The 24,731-nt window shown below is 40.1% G+C and overlaps 1 protein-coding gene across 1 annotated transcript; it reads right to left on the reverse strand.

The window, feature by feature from the left end:
* Positions 1-2,768: 2,768 nt before the first annotated feature.
* On the reverse strand, positions 2,769-7,417 carry LOC115355001 (guanylyl cyclase-activating protein 2-like). The gene is made up of 4 exons (XM_030045616.1): positions 7,097-7,417; positions 6,855-7,004; positions 5,002-5,110; positions 2,769-3,720 (listed from the first exon to the last, which is right to left on the reverse strand). The coding sequence occupies exons 1-4, from the start codon at positions 7,295-7,297 to the stop codon at positions 3,593-3,595; spliced, it is 588 nt and encodes a 195-aa protein (XP_029901476.1). The 5' UTR covers positions 7,298-7,417; the 3' UTR covers positions 2,769-3,592.
* Positions 7,418-24,731: the final 17,314 nt, after the last annotated feature.

A 24,731-nucleotide genomic window follows, 5' to 3' on the forward strand; every position in this document is an offset into this window, starting at 1 on the left:
TTTTTCACCAAAATTTTAGGTTTTTATTTAAATCTGTTGAGTTGATTTGTGTGGACAAGTTACATAAAACTGTGCATCATATTATGCTGTATGAATATAACCAACATCCGTAACCTCTACACAGTGTAGTTATAGAGTCTTTCTCATTGTAAAACTTTATGATTAGCTCTCTTTGGCCTGAAGCCTGCAGTTTTATAACACAGTCTGCAGGGTTAGAGGCCTGATACAAACTCTCTTATCAGCCTCTTGTACTGTGGAAATGTGGCAATTTATTTCATAACTCTTGCATTTTGAGACTATGAACTATCTAGTGATGAGTTTTGGCTGGTTTTAATGCTAAATACTCGACCCGTCTGCTCCGAGTTGCTGGCCTTAAAAATGGCTCATTGTTGCTCTTGAGGAAACTGGCAGCAAAAGTGGAGCCGCAAGCAGAATCCCAGCATGGGAGATCACACTCCGTCAAACTATCAAACTATAATGATGAGTTGAAAAGACACGGCCAGACACAGGCCAAGTGTTTTGCAATCATTCTGTCATATAAACTTTCTTTTTTTTTTTTTCAGAGAGGAATTTAATCATCACCTGATGTAGCCTGGTTCATGAAATGAAATGTGTCTTCTTCAATTCATTCTTGGCAAGAAAGAATACATTTAATTGAATCCTGCAATGAGATAACTACATGTATATTGGCTCATATTTGCTCAGTGTGAGTATTTTCTTTTTGAGTGTCTCTAATTCAGGAATTACTTGATCAATTTTAATTATATCAATTTGTATAATAACAGCAGGAGGCACTGATGAGGATTCAGCAGCCTGAGGAACAATATGCATAATCATTTCATATACAATAATAACCTACAATTATAACATAATAATACGATTTTAAAAAACCTGATGAGTTTTGTGACTTGTTTTATTTTATTTATTTATTTATTTTTTCTGCCTTTGTGAAACACTTCATAACATGGATTTTGAAAAGTGCTCTATAAATAAAGACTATTACATGTTATACTATATTATTATTTTTGTTATTATTATTATTATTTTTATTATATACATCTATACAAGCTACTGTAAGATAACTTACATATTCAAGTAATTCTGATAAATGTGCCAAAAGCTTCAGGGTGCACATCTGCTGAGCAAATGTTCATTTTGGAGAAGATTTTTTTCTTTATTTTTATTTTTTTAATAATCTGGATCCAAAGTTGTCACCACAGCAAAGTACAACAATCATCTTAAAGTGGTTTTTAAAGATTACCATAGAACAAATTATGAACTTTTTTTTTTCTCGATAGTGTGTTTCTTAATTTTAATTTTGTTGAAAGATGGTTGATCAGACCTGCTTAAATTCATGGTGGAGGTGCAAGGAGTCGCCTCTAGGTGGAGCCAAAGCCCAGGAGCTTCAGACGAACTGCAGAACCAGCAGAAAGCCTGTAAAGTCCCTGGGGTACAAAGGGTGTTGGGTGTGTGTGTGTGTGTGTGTGTGTGTGTGTGTGTGTGTGTGTATGTGTGTGTGTGAGAGAGAGAAAGACAGGGGTGGGGTGGGGTGGGAGGCATCACAAAATGAGCTCCTTTATGTTCAGATGTGTGTTACTGATGTGATGTGTGAAGTGTGAGCTCTGCCATTCTGTGTTTCCTGGTCAGACTCACCTATCGCTGTGGATGAGCTGCTCCCAGATGTTTACAAGACGAGGCTCTCGACCGGAGCTGCTGCATCAACTCGGCTCCTGATCTGCCGCCTGCAGCTCTGCAGCTTGTCCTGAGAAACTTTGGCTGTTATAATCATGGCACAATGTGTTTGTGCATTGAAGTGCATGTGCAGCACCGTCCCAATTACCATTTTCACAAGTTAGTAGCGCATAAACACCGCATCAAAGACACAACTACAGGTGGGAATTCTTCATCAATAAGGAGAAGAAGCCTATTTTGCATTACTGTGTAAAATGACATCACAACTCTGAAGCAACAGTTTCTGGGTAGAAATAGTGACTCGGCATATAAGATTCAGCATGCAAAGGTGCTCTAGCGTTGATTTCAGTAAATCTCTTCCTATTCAGAGGATGATATCCTATTTGCTGCTAAAAGCGTGTTTATTTTTATTTTTTCAATTAATTCTATTACACTAAATGGCATTTATATGATTCTTATATAACCCTGATGAAGAGATGAAGGCCACCTGCCCAAACACGCTGATTGTCCTCCTCAGCAGTGCAAATTGTGACTCGATTCCTTTGATTCATGGTATATTTTTCCATTATGATTTTTATTATTTCCTTATACATATCCAAACAGGCAGTCCAAGTTGGGTATTCACAAAACATACACACAGAAAGTAATGATAATGATAAAAAAAAAAAAACCTAATTAAGCATAGTACATTTTTAAACACAGCTTCAAAACCAATCAATCGATCCAACTCAGTTAAGCCAGAGATGAATAAGAAAGCAATCATCAAAAGCGACAAGAGTCAATATTAGGAGCAAAAATGGTTTAAAGGTGAATATTTTAAACTCCATTTGTTGTCACACTGGACTGCAAACAGCATGGAGTCAGAATATTTGGACATATCAGCTCTGATGGAGGTGAAAAGCACCGCTGGATTAATGTGTGTCACCACACTGCACACTGTGCTGTACTTTCAGAGGTGCTTATGTTAAAATGATGCTTACAACATTCAATTTTTCTATTTACAAAACAAACAAAAAAAGGTAATAGTGTAAAATTGGTACTCATTATTCAGAAAATTGAAATGCATTCAGAGGGCAGGAGTGGAGCCTCTCTGTCCCACATGGGTTTCATATATTGGAATCAGTAGAAATCGATGAAAATCTATAATTGCACCATGTCCATATTTGAGAAATAAGATGTGAGCACCTCTAATAATCATTTACAGCTGCTGTGAATGACACCTAAGCTACATGGACATTTCTGTAGCAATCAGGTACAAAAACAATATTATTTTAAGGCATTTGCTTTAACTCCAGATGGTCCACTTCAATATGGATTATGACTCTGTGTTGTATATCATAAATGTCAAGATTTAGCTGTATTTATTTATGTTTTATTATACTTAAACATAATGCAGAGCAAAAAAAAAAAAAAATTAATAAGTGAAAGCAGAAAAAAAAACTATTATTTGATACATTCTTCATTTACATATTGACACTTTATGAAGAGAAGGCAGTGAATTGAGCAAACCAGCGCTGCAAAATACATGTATCGGATTAAAATTCAAGCAAATGGCCTATGCATTTCCAGCAAAAACATCATTTTAGTTGTTTTTTTTTTTTTTTTTTTGACTTAACCTTTTGCCCTTTTTTTGCAGTAAGTGCTGAGCTCCAAAGTGCAAAGCTGCCTTTGCTGAAAGCCAAAAGGATTCACTCCACCCTGACTGAAGTGCCTCTATTCAGTCTTGCTGCTCACTTATTCAGGCTCTATTGTGCTGACCGTTTCTCCACAATGAAGCCCGGCTTCAGGATGAAGTGCACATAAACGTCTTGCAGGTACAGTGTCACGTCTGGTTCGTGCCCTTGAGTGTTTTCCCTTTGTCGGCGAGGAAAGGCCAAAGTGATTTTTGCGGGTGGTCGTGTCAGAAGTGTGCGCTCTTCCTCCGCTGCTCCAGCACCCACCCATACGGGTTCATGTCCAGTTTTAACATGTTCAGCACCCAGGGGTCCTCCTGAGCCCCTCTAATGAACTCATCCATGGTGATATGACCTAAGCAAGGAAACAAAAAACAGTAAAAAAAAAAAAAAAAAAGGACTAAAAATCTCTGTAGGGATGTACAGTAATGTGAGATTCTCAAACTGAGTATGTACGGAAACAAAAACATGGTAGAAAGATAGTTTTTAAGTCTCTGCAGTTTTGTTTGCGTGTTTGTTTGTTTATTTTTTCTTTTTTAGTGTGTTTGTGTTGATATGACTGCTTTATCGTATCTTAAAAGAATTTTGGGCCGACTTCCCCAGACTGAGACGAGATGTTTGATCCCATTTCCACCTCTGTACGTCCACTGTTTCAATTCCTTTGGGTAGCATTTCATGTTAGCTTAGCATAAAGACTTGAAGTCTATGGGAGTCATTAGCCTGGCTACGTCAAAGTGAATAAATAAACCTGACAGCACCTCCAAAGCTGTCTTATTTACACAGTGTACCCTGTGTATATGACATATACATGACATAGTTAGGCTAACGACTTCCATAGACTTCAAATCTTTATGCTAAGTTAACAAGATAGGAACCAAACCAGTGGACGTACTGAGGTGAAAATAATATCAAACATCTCTTCTCAGTCTGGGTAAGTTGTAAAAAAAAAGGGTATTTTGCCATGGTTTTATGTAATTTTATGGTCCTATCTGTGAATGTGCATGTCTGAGGATGAATGTATCGGTGCATGTTTGTAATTATCTGTCTAGTTTTATATTTTTATGATGTACAATCATGTATACATATATATATATATATTTTCTATTTTTATGAACGTAAATTCTTCTTCTATCCAGTTCTTAAATGTGAGCATGAATGTAGATAAACTCAACCTCAAACTCAAATTTGTAGACTGTCATAATCTGTACCGCCAGACATAATGTATATAAATATATACATAAATATATATATAAAGCACAAATAATGCCACATAACATCAGTAATAAATATATCTTTAAATCCAGATAATTAGATTTTCCCCGGCTGATGCTACATCACCATTTAGAGCACCAACTATGTTCTCTCTGCTGAAAAAGGTAATCTGACCAAATGGATTACAAATCCATGGGTATATATTCATAATCTGAGGGTGCAGAATACAAATCCAGCATATATGGATTTGTAATTAGAAGGCACAGTTTACAAATCTGAGGATACGAATTTGTAGTTCACACGCAGGGTTTATGAGTCAGTGTGTGCAGATTTGTAAACTGAGATTGCAGATTAGCACGTGGATTTAGTTTCTCGTCTGTGTGATCAACTGTAAGAGTCTGAGGTGAATCGATTAAATTCTTACCGTCTCCATCGGCGTCTACGGCCTGTAATATTCGATCAACGACCTCATCTACCGTAAGCTGTGTTTCGCCCATTTCGCCCTTTGTGCCTTTCTTTATTCGGTAGATGCTCTAGAAAAAAAAAACAAAAACAAAAAAACAGGAAAAGCAAAAGTACTCAGAAAAAAATATACAGAATAAAAAAATCATGTTAATGCCCCAGAAAATGTCCCAGAAAAGGATGTGTACAGAAAATGTGATGGGAAATTGTCAGAATAAACGGAATAATGGAACTGGATTAAAGTTGTGTGAGTTCATCAGCAGCCAAATTCAGGTCAGTCTGTCTCATCTTTTATAAATGATGGCATTTTAATTAGAACAATTAAATCTTGGGAAGCTTTTTTTTTTGGCATTACAGGACTGGAATTTGCCTGGAATTCATTTATACGTTTGGTTATTATAAAGCTTTTGTCTCTCTGTGTTTCACAACCCGTTTCCACCTGCACTGGCTAATTTACCTGTATTGTCCATGTATTTATTCTGTACAGAACAATCATACAGGGCAAATCAAAGGGATAGGCTCAGTCTTTTTGCCACACATATTTTGAGGACAAATAGGAGAACACATAGAGAACAACACAGAAAAATAACCGATTTTCACGCAAGTGGTCTCATTTTTCCCACTAGTGAAATTAATTATACAAGGACAAATGTTTAGAATCACAATCAAAATCAGAAAGGCTTTATTGATCCCCGAGGGGAAACTGGGTCAGTTGCAGTGGCTCCAATTCTCAAGAGAAGAATTAAATTATAAGCATAAATGAAATGATAAGAAATAGAAAAGGACATAAGAAATATAAAAATAGGTGCATTAGAAATTTGTAAAAATGCACTGTATATAAAAATGCACATAAGTCTGACAAAAATATTACATCATTAAACAGAGGAAGAAGAAATAGCACTTGCAGGTGGGAGAGTGTCAGTGGAGTTTGGTTTTTTATTTTGGAAGTCTGCGGGGAAATTGGACAGCAGGAAGAGCAATGAGAGTGCAGCCGACTGTTTTGACTTCTGACTTCTTTGAAACCTTTTCCCACAGCTCGCTGAAAAAATGCAATAAATCACAGCCGGCCGAAACACCTCGACAGATAGAGACACTCTGAAGAGAAACTCAGAGCTGCCTCCGTGATAAACAGGATATATGAGCGCGCATCATATCAGACTTTTATTTTATCAGCTTAAAGAGACGATCGTGGCTGTCCTGAGGAAGCGCATGTGCTTTACAGACCGGAACCACGAGTAAAAAAAATGCTTTAGGGTTGTTATCCTGTTAAATTTGTCAAATGTATTTTTTTTTTTTTTTTTTTTTTTTTTTTTTTTAGTGAGGTATTATGGCGTGAGTGCTTTTTCATCCTAATGGGTTTTCACAGCTCAAGATCAAGTCATATTTCATTTGAGGGAGTCAAGTACAAGATTTGTGCACCTCACTGGGCTGATGATAAATACAGATCTGCTGCCCTTGGCTTTTCTGCGCAGCTTGTTGTGCTAGAAAAAGATTTTCCAAGGGATTTTCTTCGGCCTGAGAGCTCCAGATATTTATGTGAGAGAATTACATTTAACAATAGAGGAATAACCTCCTTATTGCAACATGGCTCCATTGTCTATCTTCCTTAATTGTTATGATCAATTATATTCCGTCAAAACTGATAGCGAGGACATGATTATGAAGTTTTAGACTACTTTTTTTTTTTTTTTAAGCTGTGTTACTTGTACAGAAGATGCGGCTGCTCTTTCATTCCCTTTGCAAAATGTTTCCCCCACAGTTTTCCCTCTTGACAAGATAAGAACTCATTTGAAGTTGACCTCTGCGTGGACTTACATCAATTATTGACCGCAGCTCGTCCCTGTCCACGTAGCCGTTGCCGTCTTTGTCGTACACCTTAAACGACCAGCGCAGTTTGTGCTCCAAGTCTCCCCGGAAAACCAGATTCAGCGCTGCCACAAACTCCAGGAAATCGATGGTGTTGTCCTGCAGGGGGAGGAGGAATGAGAAAAGTGAGATCACATTTTCGGACACCTCGGCACATAGAAATGCAACGGCTGCGGTTACTTTCGCATTACCCCGTTTTTGTCGAAAGCTCGAAACATGGACTCCGCGTATTCCGATACCTCCCCTGTCGGATCGACGCCGAAAAAACGCTTGAACTCGTGAAGGAAAAGCACTCCACTTGGGCACTCCTGGACAAACTTTTTGTACATGTCCTGAAGTGCTTTGACGTCAATCTCCTCTTCGCTCTTCTCTGTTTGCTGCGACTGTCCCATGGTCGGCTCTGTGTCTTTATACAATGCAGTGCATAGTTGTGCAGCCCCAGTGTGTTTCCTGAGGGATCAAGGCGCTGGAGCTCAACTGGGTATCTCATACTCTTAGTTGCTGTTTATAACTCTGAAGTGTCACTAGACTCCACTAAACATATGAGGCAGGTGATTAGTGAGGCCTCAGGATTACCGAGGACTTAAGCTGGTGGGGTTTCCTCCGTTGAGTGTAATTAGGGTCATGGCTTTGTGAGGGTCTAACTTAACTGAGTTAGCACTGGCACGCTGTACGGCTACTGCTGTGCAGAGAAATGGGAGCACTCTGGCTGGCCAGTTATGCAATCTTCTCGATCAGAAGAGGTGCAGCCCAATATGAGCAGCGGACGGGACAAAATCCTGAGGCTGAAAACTTTAAGAGGGCGGGATCCAACCCACATAGCGTTTATTTGGTCGAAACAATGTGGAAAAGTTGTTGTGTTTTTGTGTTTCGCTGCCGTCCAGCCAAAACCTCTTATCTCCATAATATCACCCTTTCAGAAACTAGGGGAAATTGGTCTAAGGTCCAGAGCTGTGCATTTTTCAGCTTATAAACTTATTTTTGTAAAGGTTCCATAATCCCAAGGGTTGGAGAACTTTCTGAACCCATTGAGGAGCATGTAAATACTCAAATACGGCTACAATATGAAAATAACCAAAATTGAAGATACAAGGTTTTCACTGTTTTTTTTTGTGCATGTAGGACTTTGAAACAAACAAAATAAACATGTAGCTTGTTTATGGTGATGGAAGCAGTTGAAACAAAGTCAGTGCCAGTCGCTGTAATGTTATTTCTGCTCTCTTTGTTGTGATTTTTACCCTCTCTGGAGGTGAAGTGTCTGTAATTATAATAAGTGCCATCAAAACTTCCATTTAAAAAGCTGGGACTTGTCATGCTGCATAACCTAGGTCGCCGGTATCCGGTCGTGTGCTCAGTAGTTCCCAAACACATGTATTTTGGCTCAAATCGTGATGCAAACATTGCCACAAAATCCACTCCTGCACAGCCATGAAGTGTGTGTGTCTTCCAGTCAAACACTTCACCACCAAGGCTTATGAGGAAAATCTGTATTTTTTGGAGGTTGAAAGCAGCAAACGGTGAGAATTTGATATCAAAATGATGCACTGTGGGTGAAATATCCCTTTAAGAACAAGAGCACATGAAAAAATAGCCGACCACCGTACCACCGTTGATGTACAGCAGCTTATTTTGACCTGTTTTTATGTTTTTAAGTTAATCCTGACCTTTTCCTAACCCTTAACCATCACAACAAACCTGTCCCTAACCGTAACTGAGTTTTTTTTTTTAGAGGCTGGTGATATGGCACGCTCAGAAACCGGTACTTTGTGTTGTGTCAGACGGTGGGAAAAAACAATGTGGTCGTACGGGTTGGAGGCATCAAATGTCAATAAATAAATAAATAAATAAATAAAAGACAGTGTGGGGAATTATTATGATGTTGCTCTGGGGCAAAATGTGCATACAAAACAAGAACCGGCAACAGCAAAGTAAAATACCAATTCATTTGTGACACTGTGTCACTGACTAGCCGCTTCACATGCAGAAGGCGCTCAGGGGAAAGGTGTTTGTCACTTCTTTTGCATATCCACTTAATATTCCTGAGCACTTTCTCTGTGGTTTTGATATTTTTTGGGACACTAAGTCTGTTGATTACCCAAAAAATTATTTCTTTTACTTGAATGTAGAAGAACAGAGGAATTGTCCCTTCCCCGTTCAGATATGTTCGACTAGAAGAGCCGCTGCGTTCCTTTGGAAGTCGGGAAGTCAGACGGCTGTCTCTCTCCTGTATGTGAAGATCTTTGAAACACTCAAGCAACTTCACTTTAAATTTATAAGTGTGTGTGTTTTAGTGACACAGAAATAGTGCGTTGCATGTTCATGAAGTGAGAAAGTGGGCATTTACTGGGCAAGTGGCAGCGGTCTAAATCTATGCCTGTCCTTAATCAGTATCAGTGTTGCTTCTCTGTCTTGGAAAAACAAGCTAAGAAGCTAAGGAGCTCTGTGCCAGGCTAATTTGGAATCTGTATATCAGTCTCTTTTAATTAGATTGCATTTGCTCCCTTGACAGTGAATTAGAGACGAGGAAGAGAAACCGTACAACAAGCAGAGACTGTCAGCACTCCTCGACGAGTCCAAAATCGACCTTGGCAGAGGCCGAAAACCTCCTTCTGGGATTACCTGATTTAGTTTTTTGGTAGCTACATGATTTAGCTGCTGGAATGCTATTTTTATCAAGTTGTCAGCATCTCAAATGCGCTCCTTACGCCTCCTTGAGCCAATTTGCTGTTGATCAATTTCCGAGGAAACGCTGCATTCAGAACAATAACATTGCCTGGGTGATGCCGAGAGGAGAAACTGATGATAAATACCTGCACGCTGCTCTTTACATGATTTGTTTTTTCCATAGTCAGCGCGCTGTTTCATAGTGAGCACCATTATTTTGAAGGATTATACCAAAACAAGTTATCTGTTCAGCTTTACACTTAGAATCTGTAGAAACATTTCTTAATGATCTTGAATATTTTGAGTATTTTTTTTATATATATATGTTTATTTTATTGTATTTTAAAGCATTTATCCAATACATACCAGTAGGTAACAGCGAGGCAACAGATAACAGTATATCTATTATTGGATTTATTTATTTATTTATTGAGTAAAATAAGCTATAAATCGACCATTTTTTTCTTCATTTTTTTCCTTCAGTAAAGTATAGCAACTCCCCTACCTTTACCTCCATAAAGCATGCAGAATGGGACCATTTATTTACAGAGGGGAAGATTCCCCATAGAGGTGGAGGATGTACTGAAAATTTGCTCAATTTAAGTAATTCCATTTAAGTAATTCAAATACACATGACACACTGAAAACTAAAACTGCTTGGAGCTGCTGTAAGGTTTATTTATTCACTTTGACTGAGCCAGGCTAACGACTCCCATAGACTTTAAGTCTTTATGCTAAGCTAAATTCTGCGAACTGAACCATTGGACAAACAGAGGTGAAAATGGTATCGGACATCTTGTCTCAGCCTGGGGAAGTCTGAAAAAAGAGTATTTTACCCAAAATGCTGGAGTATTCTGTTAAAAATTGCAGCTTTCATGATATAAAATAAAATAAAGGCAGGTGAACGGCTGCTGCAGTCGAGCTGCTGCAGTGCAACACAGCCAGTGGAGGCTATCAACCACATCTTGAATGTGGCGTCTCGTTCTGCCCTGCCACAGAGTATGGTCTCCTCAGTAATCCCAGATGTAACTTCCACAGCTCCCTGCATGCTGATACCTGATTGGTCAGTGGGCATGAGATTATTCTGCACCTTGGTGGGCAGTCGGACCCACGGCGAAATCCCCTGAGAGGTGATTAGAGGTTTTTAGGATTATCGGACGACAGGAGGATTGACTGTACAGCCTGAGCAATTTGTCATTTTTTTGAACAAGGACAAGACAAGAGGTTTTTAATGCCATGTAACAGTTAATATATTCACAGGCCCCATGTGCTGATACATTCCACATTCACTCCAAAAATCTGGCACCGGCACAGAGGGGATAAACACTTTGGCTGTGCTACTTCATTCTGTTCTGGCCGGAAGCCCGCCGAAACTCGGGCTGACGTCGGGAGCAGCAGCAGCAGCCGTCCACCGATCCACCGGCATTTGGCAAACAAGGAACAATGGCTCCTGCTGCGGCGCCTCCCTGCAGCTCCTCCTGCCAGCCTCCTGTCTCCTCCCTGCTGCCTTCCACTTCACAGCCACAGCGATCTGACACAAATAATCAACTGGGATCCATAATAATGACCCCATTAAACTAATTTCTTATAGTATTTTGCTGGACTCTTGTAATAAACTTGCCTTTCCTGGACACTTGAAACACATTGGTTATGATGTTTGTCCCTTATATTTTTTATATATTTATTTGTATTAGCTTTTATTTTGTATGTCTCATTGTAGAAGTCCCACCTGACAAGCCCTTATGTTTTTTTTTTTTTTTTTTTTTTGGCTCCTCCTGCACACGTCTTTTCTTTTAAGTTATTGTTTTCTCCTCCCAATCTCTATGAATGAATTATGTACACATTATGTGCACTATGACTACAAAACTTCCACATACAAATAAACATTTGTTTCCTTCAATCTGTGGCCATGATTGTTTTCTTTTTTCCTCTACTGCGCTTTTATCTTCACATTAATATTCATTGTTACCATTTTTTTAAAATGTTGTTTTTAATCTTTTATTTATTTTCTTCTTTCATTGTCAAGCTCTGAGTGTTTTTATTGTTTTGTGTGAAGCACTTGGAGCTGCATTTTATATGTGAAGCTGCTATATAAACATGAATTATTATTGTCATTATTATTATTATTAACGACAAACGAGTTCACACAATGTTGAGTGAGCCGAATACCCGCTGATGAAACTGCATTTTGCATTATTGTTGACAAGCTGGAGGCTGTGGAGACACCAGTGTTGGTGACCTTTAGTGACCCCACAGTCAGTCATGATAATGATAATGTTTGACAGTGATAATGATCATGTGAGTGTCATTTGATCATTTATCAAATATCTGTCAGTAAAACAGGAGGAGAGGTGATGCTAACAGCCACAGACTCGAGTTGCAAGCATCATCACAGTGTCATTATGATAGTATCTACTTTTTGACATGTTGAAAATGCCCGTGTTAACAGGATAAAACACGAGTGGAAACGTGTGTTAGTCTTGAAATGAACTGTGGTCAGCTGCATTGTTGCTGCATTGCTATCTTGTGACTGAGCATCAAAAAGGAAGTCTGAAGTCAGTGCTGCAGTTTTCTCTGTGATTTTTAAGGCGCATTATCAAGATCGTAATGCACACCTGCAAAAGCGGGCGCCAGTGTGTGTGTGTGTGTGTGTGTACACTCTGCTTGTTGCACACACAGGGACGCCTGCTTCACCCCAGGGGGCGTCGATGGAGTCCTGCCGGTGCTGTGGATGATCTGCCTCAGCTTCCTCTGCAGAGACACGTGCATGTGTGCATGGCTTTCAAAGGAAATGGGAGCAGGCACTTCTCTGTTATAATAGCAAAAGTGGACTTGGACACACCCTAAATGCATTTGCGCCGTGCTCTTGAGGCTGTTTGCTTAGATCATTAACTCATTGGCTGCCACTGATGTCGATCAACGTCAATTCAAATCCAAACGTTGACTGCCAATGACGGCGCATGACGTCAATTAGACTTTTCAATGGGAGAGTCTATTCTTTCTTTTGGTGTTTACATAGTCATAGAACAAACTATTCTGTGGGTCTTGAAATATCACTTAAAATGCTCTAAAACGCTGGCAGTATTGGGCTTCCTGTTCTGAAAACTTGCTGGCAGCCAATGAGTTAACATAGAGCCATTGAAGATTAGAGGTGAAGTCATTATGACCATGAGTATAATTGTATTTTCATCAATGTTTTTTTTTTTAGTTTGCTCCTCTCATGCTTGATCAGGATTTGAACAAATATTGTCACCCATTAATCAGCCATTAAAGTGATACTCTTTAATTCAGTGTTTTATCATTCATCCCTCTCTGAACAGTTCGAAACCCTGTTTACTAAAAGCTGTTGTGTCTGAAGGAGGAATCAGTGCCAGCAGCTGCCATCAAATCCTGACACGCTCAGGCTCAAGCCGAGGTTCACCGGCTGCCCTCCAAAGTGCCAGGGCCTTGTTAAACTTATTAAGTGAGGCATGGATACCGCTCTCTCGGCCAGTAAACACTAATGCCCCGCTAATTAGCTGGATGGATCAGCCTGTATAAAAGCAGAGATCCCTGCCATAATCCCAGATTTTAATTTGGGGGTTAATTTTTTCGGTCCCGTCTGTGGTGATGAGTCTTTGCTCATAGGGCAGCATCACGTCTGCACACGCTATTTGTTTTTCAAACCAGGCTTTTGACACAACAACAGCATATCATTATTATTATGTTATTTATTATGTATTTATTTGCCTCATTTACTGATGTTGTCCATCTTATCATTTACTATAAAAAGCTTGTAATTCATACTTAGGCGTAAACTCTTTGCATGTGCTGCTTGGTTCATCCTAGACATACAAGCCACCCCCCACACCCCCTACCCCGTCCCATGGCGTCCATCATATTAAAATCAAATTGAAATTTGTTTTTTGGCACTCCGCCACAATCCCGATTTGATTTAGCCACAGTGTACTGCAGGTTACAACAACACAGGAGAAAATAGCGCAAAGAGCAGGCCTGCTTACCGGCAGTCTTAAATTGGATATAAGGCCGTCTCGTTTGGGCTTGCTCTAAAATTAGCAGCTCCACTGCGGGCAGGTTTACGAAGCGTTTTATTCTGATTGTCCCTAAGAAGATTTGATGGATGGATGGCTGGTCTCTTCAGTGCACGTCTTTAATGGGATGAATGATATCTACATGGTGCCAAGAGCAAAATAATAATAATACTAAATGAATAAATCAAGACTGGAACTGTATGACATCTAAAAAGGGATGCCTTTTTCTAAATCACTCTGTTGAGCTAATCAAATGACATAGCTCAAAATTAAAAACAAACAAACAAAATCAATTAAAAAGAAACTGTAATCAGGTATCTGCCATGACGCTGCACTAGAAATTTTACCATGACTTGAAAACTCAATCACAAAATGAAAAGTCAGCCACATGTGACAGCCAGCTAAAATTAATTTTGGTGACCTATGATGATGGATGATTTGCCCTCAGTGCAGTGGTGATAAATAATTAAAGGAAACAAGCCATAAACTGTAAATGCTCAAATCAGGTTGTGTAAATAGAGATGAATTTGTACAACTGGGGAAAGAAAGAATACAGATTAAACGTTATGTATGCTGCAGAGTCTGCTTATGGCCGTCATGTAACAAGGTATGGGTGGTTTATGAAATACAGGACGTGTGGTTTGGGCCACGGTTGCAGTGTGGCTTACTCAACTGTTTGCGTAAACATTTAAAAGCTAACCAGATTAGCCTCTTAACTGAGGAATTCCCGCACATAGAGGTTACCCGTGTCCTTCTCCTGAGCCTCTCTGGAGCGCCCGTCCGCCTCTCACCACTTTTCCTCTCGGCGTGTCTGAAAATGTGACAGCTGACACCTTGACTGACTGGAGAAGTCCTGCTTCTCTGTGCTGAAATCACATTTTGAAGAGGCAATTTGACCTGTGAAGACAAAAGCAGAAATAGAAAGGCTGCCTGCAGTCAGTGTGGGTGATGAATGGAGCAGTGTTGCTGATGGATGCCTGCAGTTTATTGATTAATTTATTTAATGTCAGGATATTCTTACTGTGTCAGTGTTACAGGTCAGATGCACATTTAACTAATACAGAGTGGAGCAAAGAGTGGTGCAAATTGCTCCAGTAGAAGTAGAAGTACTGTTCCTCTGCTGGTATGTGACTGCAGTAGAAGTAGAAGTAGCGCAGTAAAAATCTCCTGCAGTAAAAGTCCAAAGTGTCTCATGTCAAATGTCCTGGCAGTAAAAGTGACTGAGCTCCTTTTTCCAAACAGTAACTGTGTTAGCTGGGATCTTTTCCATGCAGTTAGAAAAGGAGGAGAGAACACGCTGCACACTGCATGCTTTTAAAGGGGCATTACACTCAACTGAAGTGAGGACCCTGTAGACTCAACTGACACATGTGGAACAAATACACAATATGACGGTTGAGTATACATGGTTCTCAATTTCCCCTTTTTTCCACACTTGATACACATTTTTTGCCAGTTGAGTCTTAATGGTCCTCACTGCAGTTTTTCATCGTGCAGCTTTTATTGTCAAATTTTGGAAATTACAAAAAGTAGGACCAACATCATAAAGGCAGGTTCCTCTTCTCATCTTTGCTGACCGAGCTTTTATTGTGAAAGATTCCGCAATCTGTCATTGATCATTTGTTCTCTGTAATGGTTCTGATTTAAAATGTAGGGAAGCATAAAACTTAAGTACACATGTACTTAACCCCCTTATCTTTGGGGTCAATTTGACCCCAATTCAGTATTTAACATCTCTAAATACATTAGCATCCCTTTTTTGCTTCATTTATTGATTTATTGGGGAGTGGGGATTCAAGTGGGTAAACATGAAATTGACATGATGATATGTTATATAAAACATAGAAGAAATAATCTACATTTTACATAAAATTGTTTTGGGTCATTTTGGATGATATTGAGTAAGTGCAACATGGCATTTATATTTGTCAAAAAACTTCCCTCTGCTTTAGGGCCCTCCCTTAACATAACCACACACGTAGTAAAATAACACAACTGCAGTTGTGTGAGAACCACAAAAACTTTGAGTGGGGATGTTATGTTTTATTTAAAGGGCTATTTAGGCAATCAGCAAGACACTTAAAGTGCCTGACACATAAACCTTGGTAACAGTTTTTATTATAATTATTTTCTCTAATTTTAAATTACTGGGGTCAAACCTACTGACCCCCAATTGCTAAAAAAATGTTGTAAAGTAAATTTGAAAGTAACAGTAAAATACTCAAAAAAGTACAAAAGGCTACTCAATTACAGTCACTTAGTAAATTACATCTCTGCTTATACACTACTGCATTTCGACACATACTCACACACCCTTCATGAGACAACACACACTTGCACAACTTCATAATGTAATACACACCAACACAATGACTCTCTTGAGTGATTTAATCCTGACTTGTTTCTGCATAATGCTGGTGTTTAAATGCTTAATGGATCCAAATCAGTGTATGTGTGTGTGTGTGTGTGTGTGTGTGTGTTTGATGCATGCTCTCTTCAGCGCTGATGTCCACGCATATATGTGCTATGTGTGATATATGAGATGCTGTTTGCTCGATTTGCATGCTGCGCTTTGCTCTTGTTTCTTCATACTTTTGAGTTTCTCCCCGGCCGTTCTCTTAATCCATCAGTCTGCACCGAGACCACAGATAAAAATGATCCTTACAGCTAAATCTGGCACATTTACAGTCATGTTTATTAATGTGCATTGTCCCCCTTTTCTTTAAAAAAAAAAAAAAAAAAAAAAAATTAAACAAACACATATTTCCAGTCTTTCTCATATCGCCTGCCTTATCTTTAAACGTCCACTGGGTGGCAACAAAACATCACCCAGACAGCAACGCCTGAGCTGTGATATTTGTCATGACTTCTTTATGTAACAGCTCTCTGTTCTTGCTGGGGAAATCTGACACACACACACACACACACACACATATGGCCTCCTGTCAGCACAGGCCTACACACTCTTTTTCTTCCCGGCGCTCAGCTGTCCGATAATGAGCCACGATTTCTTTAAAAATAAAACGGTGCTGTCTGTAATTTGTTCTGGCCTGCAGTTCATTGCCATTGTTCCCATTGTTTGGACACAGAATCATGTTTAACTGTTTAGCCACGCTCACACACCATCGTCCAAACACACGCACACACACACGCACTGATTCTTTAAGCAATTACATCTCATTCTCTCCACAGTTTATGCAACTTTATATTGTCCACCACATTAACCAGCACAATCCCTGCTCTTGAGCATCATATTTAATCAATCAAAATCCCCTTTACAAACAGCTTTGCCAAAAAAAAAAAAAAAAAAAAAAAAAAGGGGGATACATGAATAAAAATGAGTCATTTCTCAATGACGTGGACGTTATGTGCACGCAGGAATCATGTCTGGTGGATAAAATACGTTGTTGCTGTTGTTTGTTTTAATCTAACAGACAAATATTTGAAGTCCCCAGCTAATCTTTCGTTGCCGCTTCTTCAGTCGACGTCGGCCACACGTCTCCGCTGTATGTTTTGTGGCTGCCTCGCTAAGCTCTTGTACTACATCCCCGAATCATGTATTATACAACAGGACCTGCAAAGCCAGACAGAGCACACAGTCTGTTAAAGTTAAGGTCTTCCTGGGTAACTGCTGACTGGAGAGAAGCTCGCCAGACACAAAGTAGAGATTATGTACAAACCTTCACATCAACACTTTCTGGTTGTGATAATGTGACCGTGCGGTTTCAGAGGAGAGGCCAGACCACTTTGTTTCCTGATGTGAAGGACGAGGAAGATAAAACCCCTCAGGTTCATGCCGAGACTAATAACCCCGAGAATTAATGTTAACGCCCCATAACGAAACAAATCACATGTGAAATCATAAGGGAAATAAACCGCATGTGGTTTTGGAACACGTGATCTACAACCACATGTGATTTTTAATGTTTTTCCACATGTCATCTACAACCTCACGTGATTTAATTACTTCATATGTGAAAAAGCAACATGAAAAACACATGATTTATTTTACATGTGATCTACAATCACGTGATTTAATCATTTCACATGTGAAGAGTGAAAAACACATGTTCCAAAATCATGTTTGATTTCACATACCATTTTCATGTTTTTCCATGTGATCTACAACCATTTGTCATTATTTCACATGTGAAAAAGCAACATGAAAAACACGCGTTCCAAAATCACATTTTATTTCACGTCATTTTTATGTTTTTCCACATGTGACGTACAACACATGTGTACAACCACTTATGATTATTTCGCATGTCATAAATAACATGTAGTATATTTCACATTTGATTTCATGTTTTTTTTTTTTTCACATGTGGAAATTCTAGTTCAGAAGCCAGTCACATGTGAAAATGCTAATTCCACATGACTTTGTGCGACCAATTTTCTTTTCACATGTGGAAATTTGAATCATGTGAAAATAGCAAAATCACATGTGAAAATATCAAGTTCACTTGTGACGTTGAGCACGTTTACATGCACACCTTATTCCTGTATTAACCGGAATATTCGCAATATTCCGGTTGCGCACGTGTCATGTAAACACGCACCGAACCCGATTAAGGTCATATTCCAGTTGGAGAGAATTCTGAATAAGACCCCTGGCATACGCCTGTTCCAACCGGAATATTGAGGCATGTCACCACCTTAGTTGGAAAATGCCCCGAAGCGGAATATTCAGTCATGACTGCGCATGCTCGACTAGCAAGGAATTCTGTGGCGTCTTTGTTGCTATGGTTACTGCAAGCGGGGAAAACGGCATAGCAAACAGCAGCAAGAGCCAGGAGACTGCAGTCCACCTTCAGCTAATGAAAGACTTAAATATCATGGAGTATATTGATGGGAGAAAACATAGAACTAGTGACAGAAGAAGAAGAAAAAGAAGAAGAAGACAAAGAAGAAGACTTCTTCTTCTGTTTTTCCGGCAGACCAGACGCCTATACGCGTACTGCTGCCCCCCGCGGTTTAGATTAGATTAGATTCAACTTTATTGTCATTGCACATGTCACAAGTACAGAGCAACGAAATGCAGTTAGCATCCAACCAGAAGTGCTTAGCAGTGTATTAAATACAAATGTACAGTATATACACATTATATGATAAACATATTATATATATATATATATATATACATAGTGCAAATTAATAAATAACTGTTGCTGTAAAGTGCAGGTATGAAATGAATAATATATAATGCTACAGGTATGTACAGAATAAACAGGTTGAAAAATATACAGTTGAGATTTATATTATTATCATATTAGATTATGATTTACACAGATCTTGATGATTGCAGTATGTACATGAGTGCAGAGAGGTATTGACAGTAGTGCAAGGAAGTAGTGGATAATAAGTCCGGTATAGTTACAGTATGTACAGTAGTGCCAGTGCCAGTAGACCAGTTCAGCTCACCTCCTGGAGGGGTGGAGGGATGGGGGAGTTGGTTTGTGGGAGCGAGAGGGGGCGGGAGCCTGGGGGGACAGAGTTCAGCAAGGAGACAGCTGTGGGGAAGAAGCTGTTCCTGAACCTGGTGGTTCTTGTCCGGAGACTCCTGTAGCGCCTCCCAGAGGGCAGGAGGGCAAACAGACTGTGTGCTGGGTGGTAGGAGTCCTTAGTGATGTTAGCTGCTCTCCTGAGACAACGCTTCCTGTAGATGCTGTCAATGGCAGGAAGTGAAGCTCCGGCGATGCGCTGGGCGGTTTTCACCACCCTCTGCAACGCCTTCCGGTCAGAGACAGAGCAGTTCCCGTACCAGACTGTGATACAGTTGGTAAGGATGCTCTCGATGGTACAACGGTAGAAGTTCACCAGGATGTCTGAAGAGAGGTGGTTTTTCTTCAGAGTCCTCAAGAAGAAGAGGCGCTGGTGAGCCTTCTTGACCAGGCTGGAGCAGTTAGTCGTCCAGTTAGTCGGTTGAGTGTCGCATTACGTCAGAGAGTGGAATACGCCGAAACACGGGGGCATGCCAAGTAACATGTAAACGGAATATTCCAGTTGCCGCGGCGCAGTTACCTTAACCGGAATATTGACCCGAACCAGAATATGGTGTGCATGTAAACGTAGTCATTGTTTTCTTTTCACGTGAAAATGTTAGTTCACAGGTGAATAATGCCAGTCACATGTGAAGATGGTAAATTCACATGTGACATTTTCGTAAGGGACTTTTAAACGCCTGTTTTGAATCTAATATTTTGAATCTAATATTCAAATGTACACAAACACATGAACAATGGAGAGAAATGCTGATATATTTTGGGTTATGACGGGGAAAAAGATTTGTGCTGAACTCCTGAACATTTCTATGTTCTTTTCTTTTGAGAGTTAAAAGGTATTCATCATTTTTTTTTTACCACACCATAACAGGGTGGAGTGCTCTCCAAGGTTATTATAGTTTTGCATCTTTCATTATGTTTTATTTTTATTTCAGTTTGACTTTTTGTTTTCATTTCAGTTTTGCTAGTTTAATTTAGTTTCTATTTTTTTGAAAATGCTTTGTTTTGGTTTATTTTTTATTAGTTTCAGTGTTATTTATTTATTTATTTATTTTAGTCTATTTTGAAATATGGGGTATTTGTCTGGGATGAGAGCCAAAAAGGTCATTCAACTGGAAACAACAACAACAGCAACAGCAGCAGCAACAACAACAACTGCAACAACAATAACAACAACAACAACCAAAACTGCAACAACATCAACAGCAACAACAACAGCAACAACTGCAGCAACAGCAATAACAACAACAACAACAATGACGACAGTAAATGCAGACGTGTGCACAGACATATAAGCCATTAGATGAAAGCCTTAAGTGCAAAAATGTGTGTAATTCAGCTTCTGAGGTGAGGTGCAGGTCGTGTGCAGATAAAAATGAACAAATCATTTTGAACGAATAAAATTTAAGTTTGATGCATGCTAGGAAATAAACCGGACCCTTTCCCACTCATGACTTCCAATCTTTTAGATTCAAGGGATTGATCACCGTCCACTGCGGGGCTCAGGCAGATTCAAGGTAATTCCCAAACGGGACGCTGGTGCTTTCTCTTGACTTTCGCCGCCTCGACGCCGGGCGTGGACGGACTGGCAACATGGACGTGTGAGCTGCTTGGTTGTGTGACTGCCATCTGCTGGTGGTGAACTGCAACTGCTCAAAAAACAGACAATAGATATCGGGCCCTATCTTGTGCCACCCGCTATCCGAAATTGCGGATTTAGGAGCTTCCGTTATCCCTAAACGGTATCTTGCGCCCACGCTACCCGCTATCCGTTATGCCGACTCCGTCATTTGCGCCTGGAGGTGTGTCCGTGGGCATGTTTCATGCGCTATCCCTAAAGTTGCTATCTTGCGCACACACTTTAGGGATAGTTTGGGCTGTTAGGAGAGCGCGCCCAGGCGGCTTCAATGCGCACCCCGACGGAGCCTCGCCACGCACACGGTCGGACTGATACCGGGACGCCGCCGGAATGGACTGAGTATATTACTCATAGAGACTGTTTAGAGTAAAGACTGTTTCAATTGGACACTTACCCCAGCACGTTTTATTGTTTTGTCATAAGCCAGCAGCTGTGCTATATTTTTATTATTATTTTAATATTTTATTTGCCCAATCTACCTTGTCAATAAATTAGTTTACACATAGTTCCACCTCTGCCTCTTGTGTGTGTGTGGTGTGACCCGGGATTTTACTCAATCAGTACAACCTTGTGACACGTCCACTTGGACACATGTGGCTCCACCTCCCGAATTAACTCGCCTATAATATAATATATAATATGTATATAAAGCCAACTTGCTTTAGCCTCAGTAGAACCCCTGAGAAAATCTACCTCCCTCTCTCCATCGCGGGTTTAGGATTTAGGATTTAGGATAGCGCAGCCTGCCCTTAAAGGCAATGGCACCTGGCACACTGATTGGTTTAACTGGCGTAATGCCCAAAACACGCCTATGCATAATATAGCGGGTAGCGCAGGTGTTTTGCGGATAACGGGAGGTGCACAAGATAGCAACTTTTACGGGGGAACGCCTCTTCCTAAATCCTAAATCCGCAAATAGCGGGTTTAGGGAGTCTGGCGCAAGATAGGGCCCATCATGTCCACCCGAAATACCAGGCTTATGTATGAAATGAAATGATAGAGACGAAAACAAAAGGGATTTTAGTTTATTCTAGTTAATTCTGTGAACACACAATACAGTTTTTTTTTATTTCGTTCGTTTTCGTTAATGATAATAACCTTGCTCCAGAGGCATTTGTTATTCTTTGGCAAATTGAGGGGCATTCATCATCCCTCACCACATCATAACAAGGTGGGCCGCCCTTCCCTGTCCAACCTGCACAGTCTGCCTTTAAAGGATGGGAGGAGACCGGGCAGCCCCTCTGGATAATGATACCTGGTAAAACTCTATACCCATTATCTGCAAAAATATCTAACTCAGCGAGCATCCTGCACTGTACTGGCTGCTTTTCTGCCAGAGATTGTGCTCACCTCCAAACTGGAGCATACGATTCCTATCTTCCTTTGGTCCGGAAGGATCCTGCCCTCCCTGGAGTCTGGAGGCTATTTTTGTCTTTTCAGGGAGCATCGAAGGGAGGCTGGGAAAAAAAAAAAAAAAAATTCCAGGTCCCTTTTCTTTTGGGAGCTTTATTTGTACATTTCCCATGGCTTTTATGTTTCCCCCACACCTGAATGTTTCAAGCACAGACTCGTACCTCTGGCACAATGTGAGAAAAGGTGCGTAATGCATAATGCAGGTGCGTGATGTAAAGTGCATAATGTAAGCCATCTCCTCAAATATCAGCCAGTCTGCCCAAATATATTTTGGCATTCTTCTCTCTCAAATCTAAAAGAGCCATTAAGGCATAAAACATGCAAACACACGAGTGCACTCATATTCAAATGCGTACAGTACGCTCACATTTCTCTCCGATGCACGCAAACACACACACACACACGCGCGCGCGCGCACGTGCACGCACAAACACTCCAGTTTTTGTCACTCATTCACTACTTTTCGCACAGAGAAAATTGTGTATGTGTGTGTGTGTGTGTATGCGTGTCAGTGCCTGTCAGAGAAAGCGAGAGAGGTGAACAAATGAGAGTGCCTCAGAGTGAGCATATGGGTGGGCGACCACAGAATCCAGGCAAACAAGTTTCATGGTTTATTTATTTACGGAGAGGAAAGAACGATGGAAAAAACGGCGCTCCATAAGGTGTACAAAAATAAAAACTAGCAAGCAATTCAAATTAGGCAGCTTTTGAAAACTGATCAGTCCAAATAATGACACATTTTACAGCACTATATACCTGTTTACCGAGTTGTAGACGGACAGATTCATCCTCTTAACGTTAGAATACGCACACATCACCAAACAGCTGTCTGCATTTTGGTTAAGGGACTTTGACCGCAGCTCCTCTTTGCTGCCTGTTCTTAATGTCTTTACAACCCAAACCGATGGGAGGCACGTGAATGGTAAAGGACCGAGGAGGCCAGGTCTTAACCTATAGGGAAACTTAATAAATTTAATTTTTTATTTTTCTTTCTAGCCCCTACATCCTCCCCTCAGGTGGCTTTGCCTTTTGCCAAACCGCAACTGTAAATAAGAGCTTGGTCCTGACGACGTACCTGGATAAATAAAGGTTGAATATGTGAATAAACTGATAATAATAAAAGATAGTGCCTTCTTCCTCTGTTGTCAGGTGAGATAAACGCAGAGCGGAAAGTTCAGTACATGTTTTGTTGCTGGTGTTTTCTGGCATTAGTAGAAAAATACGATGAACTTGCCACACTAATGAACATAGCCCATTCTCTGTTGGCAACACCTGAGGCCAATGTGAGCCAGGTTTTCCAAAAGCTCAAAGTGTTATCGATACACTGAGCCAAAATCATGCGATGGGTAGTCAGGGGTGGTGTTTGTGAAAATGTGTGAATAAGACACAAATGTGTACTAAAGTTCTTGTTTGAACGCAGTGCAATAAATGTGCTAAGATTTCCCAGGGCCAGCCATGTACCACAGGTTGCCATGGTAACCGCTGTGATAGTGTTACACTTTGATAGTGTTACACGATGCGACAGGAAGGGTGTTGATTCATTCGGAAATATCAGCAAACATGGTGGACACATTTATTAAAGTCTGGAAGTGACAGCCACAGGATGTCCGAAATGACCTCCGAAATGTTCTTCATGCCGCACCAAACAATCACTGCTTGATATTTCACGATTAATTTATGCCTTTCCTAACATATCATGTAACGCTATCCAACGGTAATGTTAGCTAGAAAGTGGTTAATGCTGACGTTAACTGTTATCTAATGGCAGCTAATGGATCATCAAATATGTTGTTTTACCTTGGAATATGGCCCGATGTCCCTCCAGATTTACACAGATTGTCTTTCCAGTTGCTGATTAATCAGGAAGCGGTGAAACGTTTGAATCTGGTCCGTGGCTGCGCGCTGTTATCAGACAACAGCGAAACAACAGAGAACAAGGTCAACCAGGTTTTTAACAAAAAGTTGCTGGGAGCAGAACTCAGTCAGAGAAAAGGCGTCTAACATCGATGTGATGCTCCCGGCCACACGTGGAAAAACTGCCCCAATTCACACTCTGACATTACTTTACTTTCATTACTTTGCTGTTTACACAGATTTATTCCATTTGCAGTCAACCTACGGTGGCCGAGACGTGCAAAACAACATTACAAATTTTACACTTTTACAAAGGTTGAGACAAATTTACATTTCTGAAAACACACCTGAACAGTTAATGTCACAGTTTGTCGATTTGATTTGGAATCTGCTCATTTGTGTTTTAACACTGTAGGGCTACTTAAAGCAGTTTTCTGGTATATTAATAATTTGTTTCTTTGTTTTGAGACCATGACCGTGATAGTTGGAGGTCCCTCCGCGGTGCAGCAGAAGGTGTGACTGAAGACCAGTGTTGGGACCAATTACTCACAAAACTAATAAGTTACAATTACTAATTACTTCTGTAAAAAAGTCATTTTGATTACTACTCAATTACTGCTGCAGAAGAGTAATTCAGTTACTGGGGAAAGTAATTTTTATGATTACTTTTTTCTTTTCTTAAATCCTCTTATTAATGCACATATTTTTGCGTTGCTGTTGC

Source organism: Myripristis murdjan, chromosome 3, assembly GCF_902150065.1.
Source record: "Myripristis murdjan chromosome 3, fMyrMur1.1, whole genome shotgun sequence".
Lineage (NCBI taxonomy): Eukaryota > Metazoa > Chordata > Actinopteri > Holocentriformes > Holocentridae > Myripristis > Myripristis murdjan.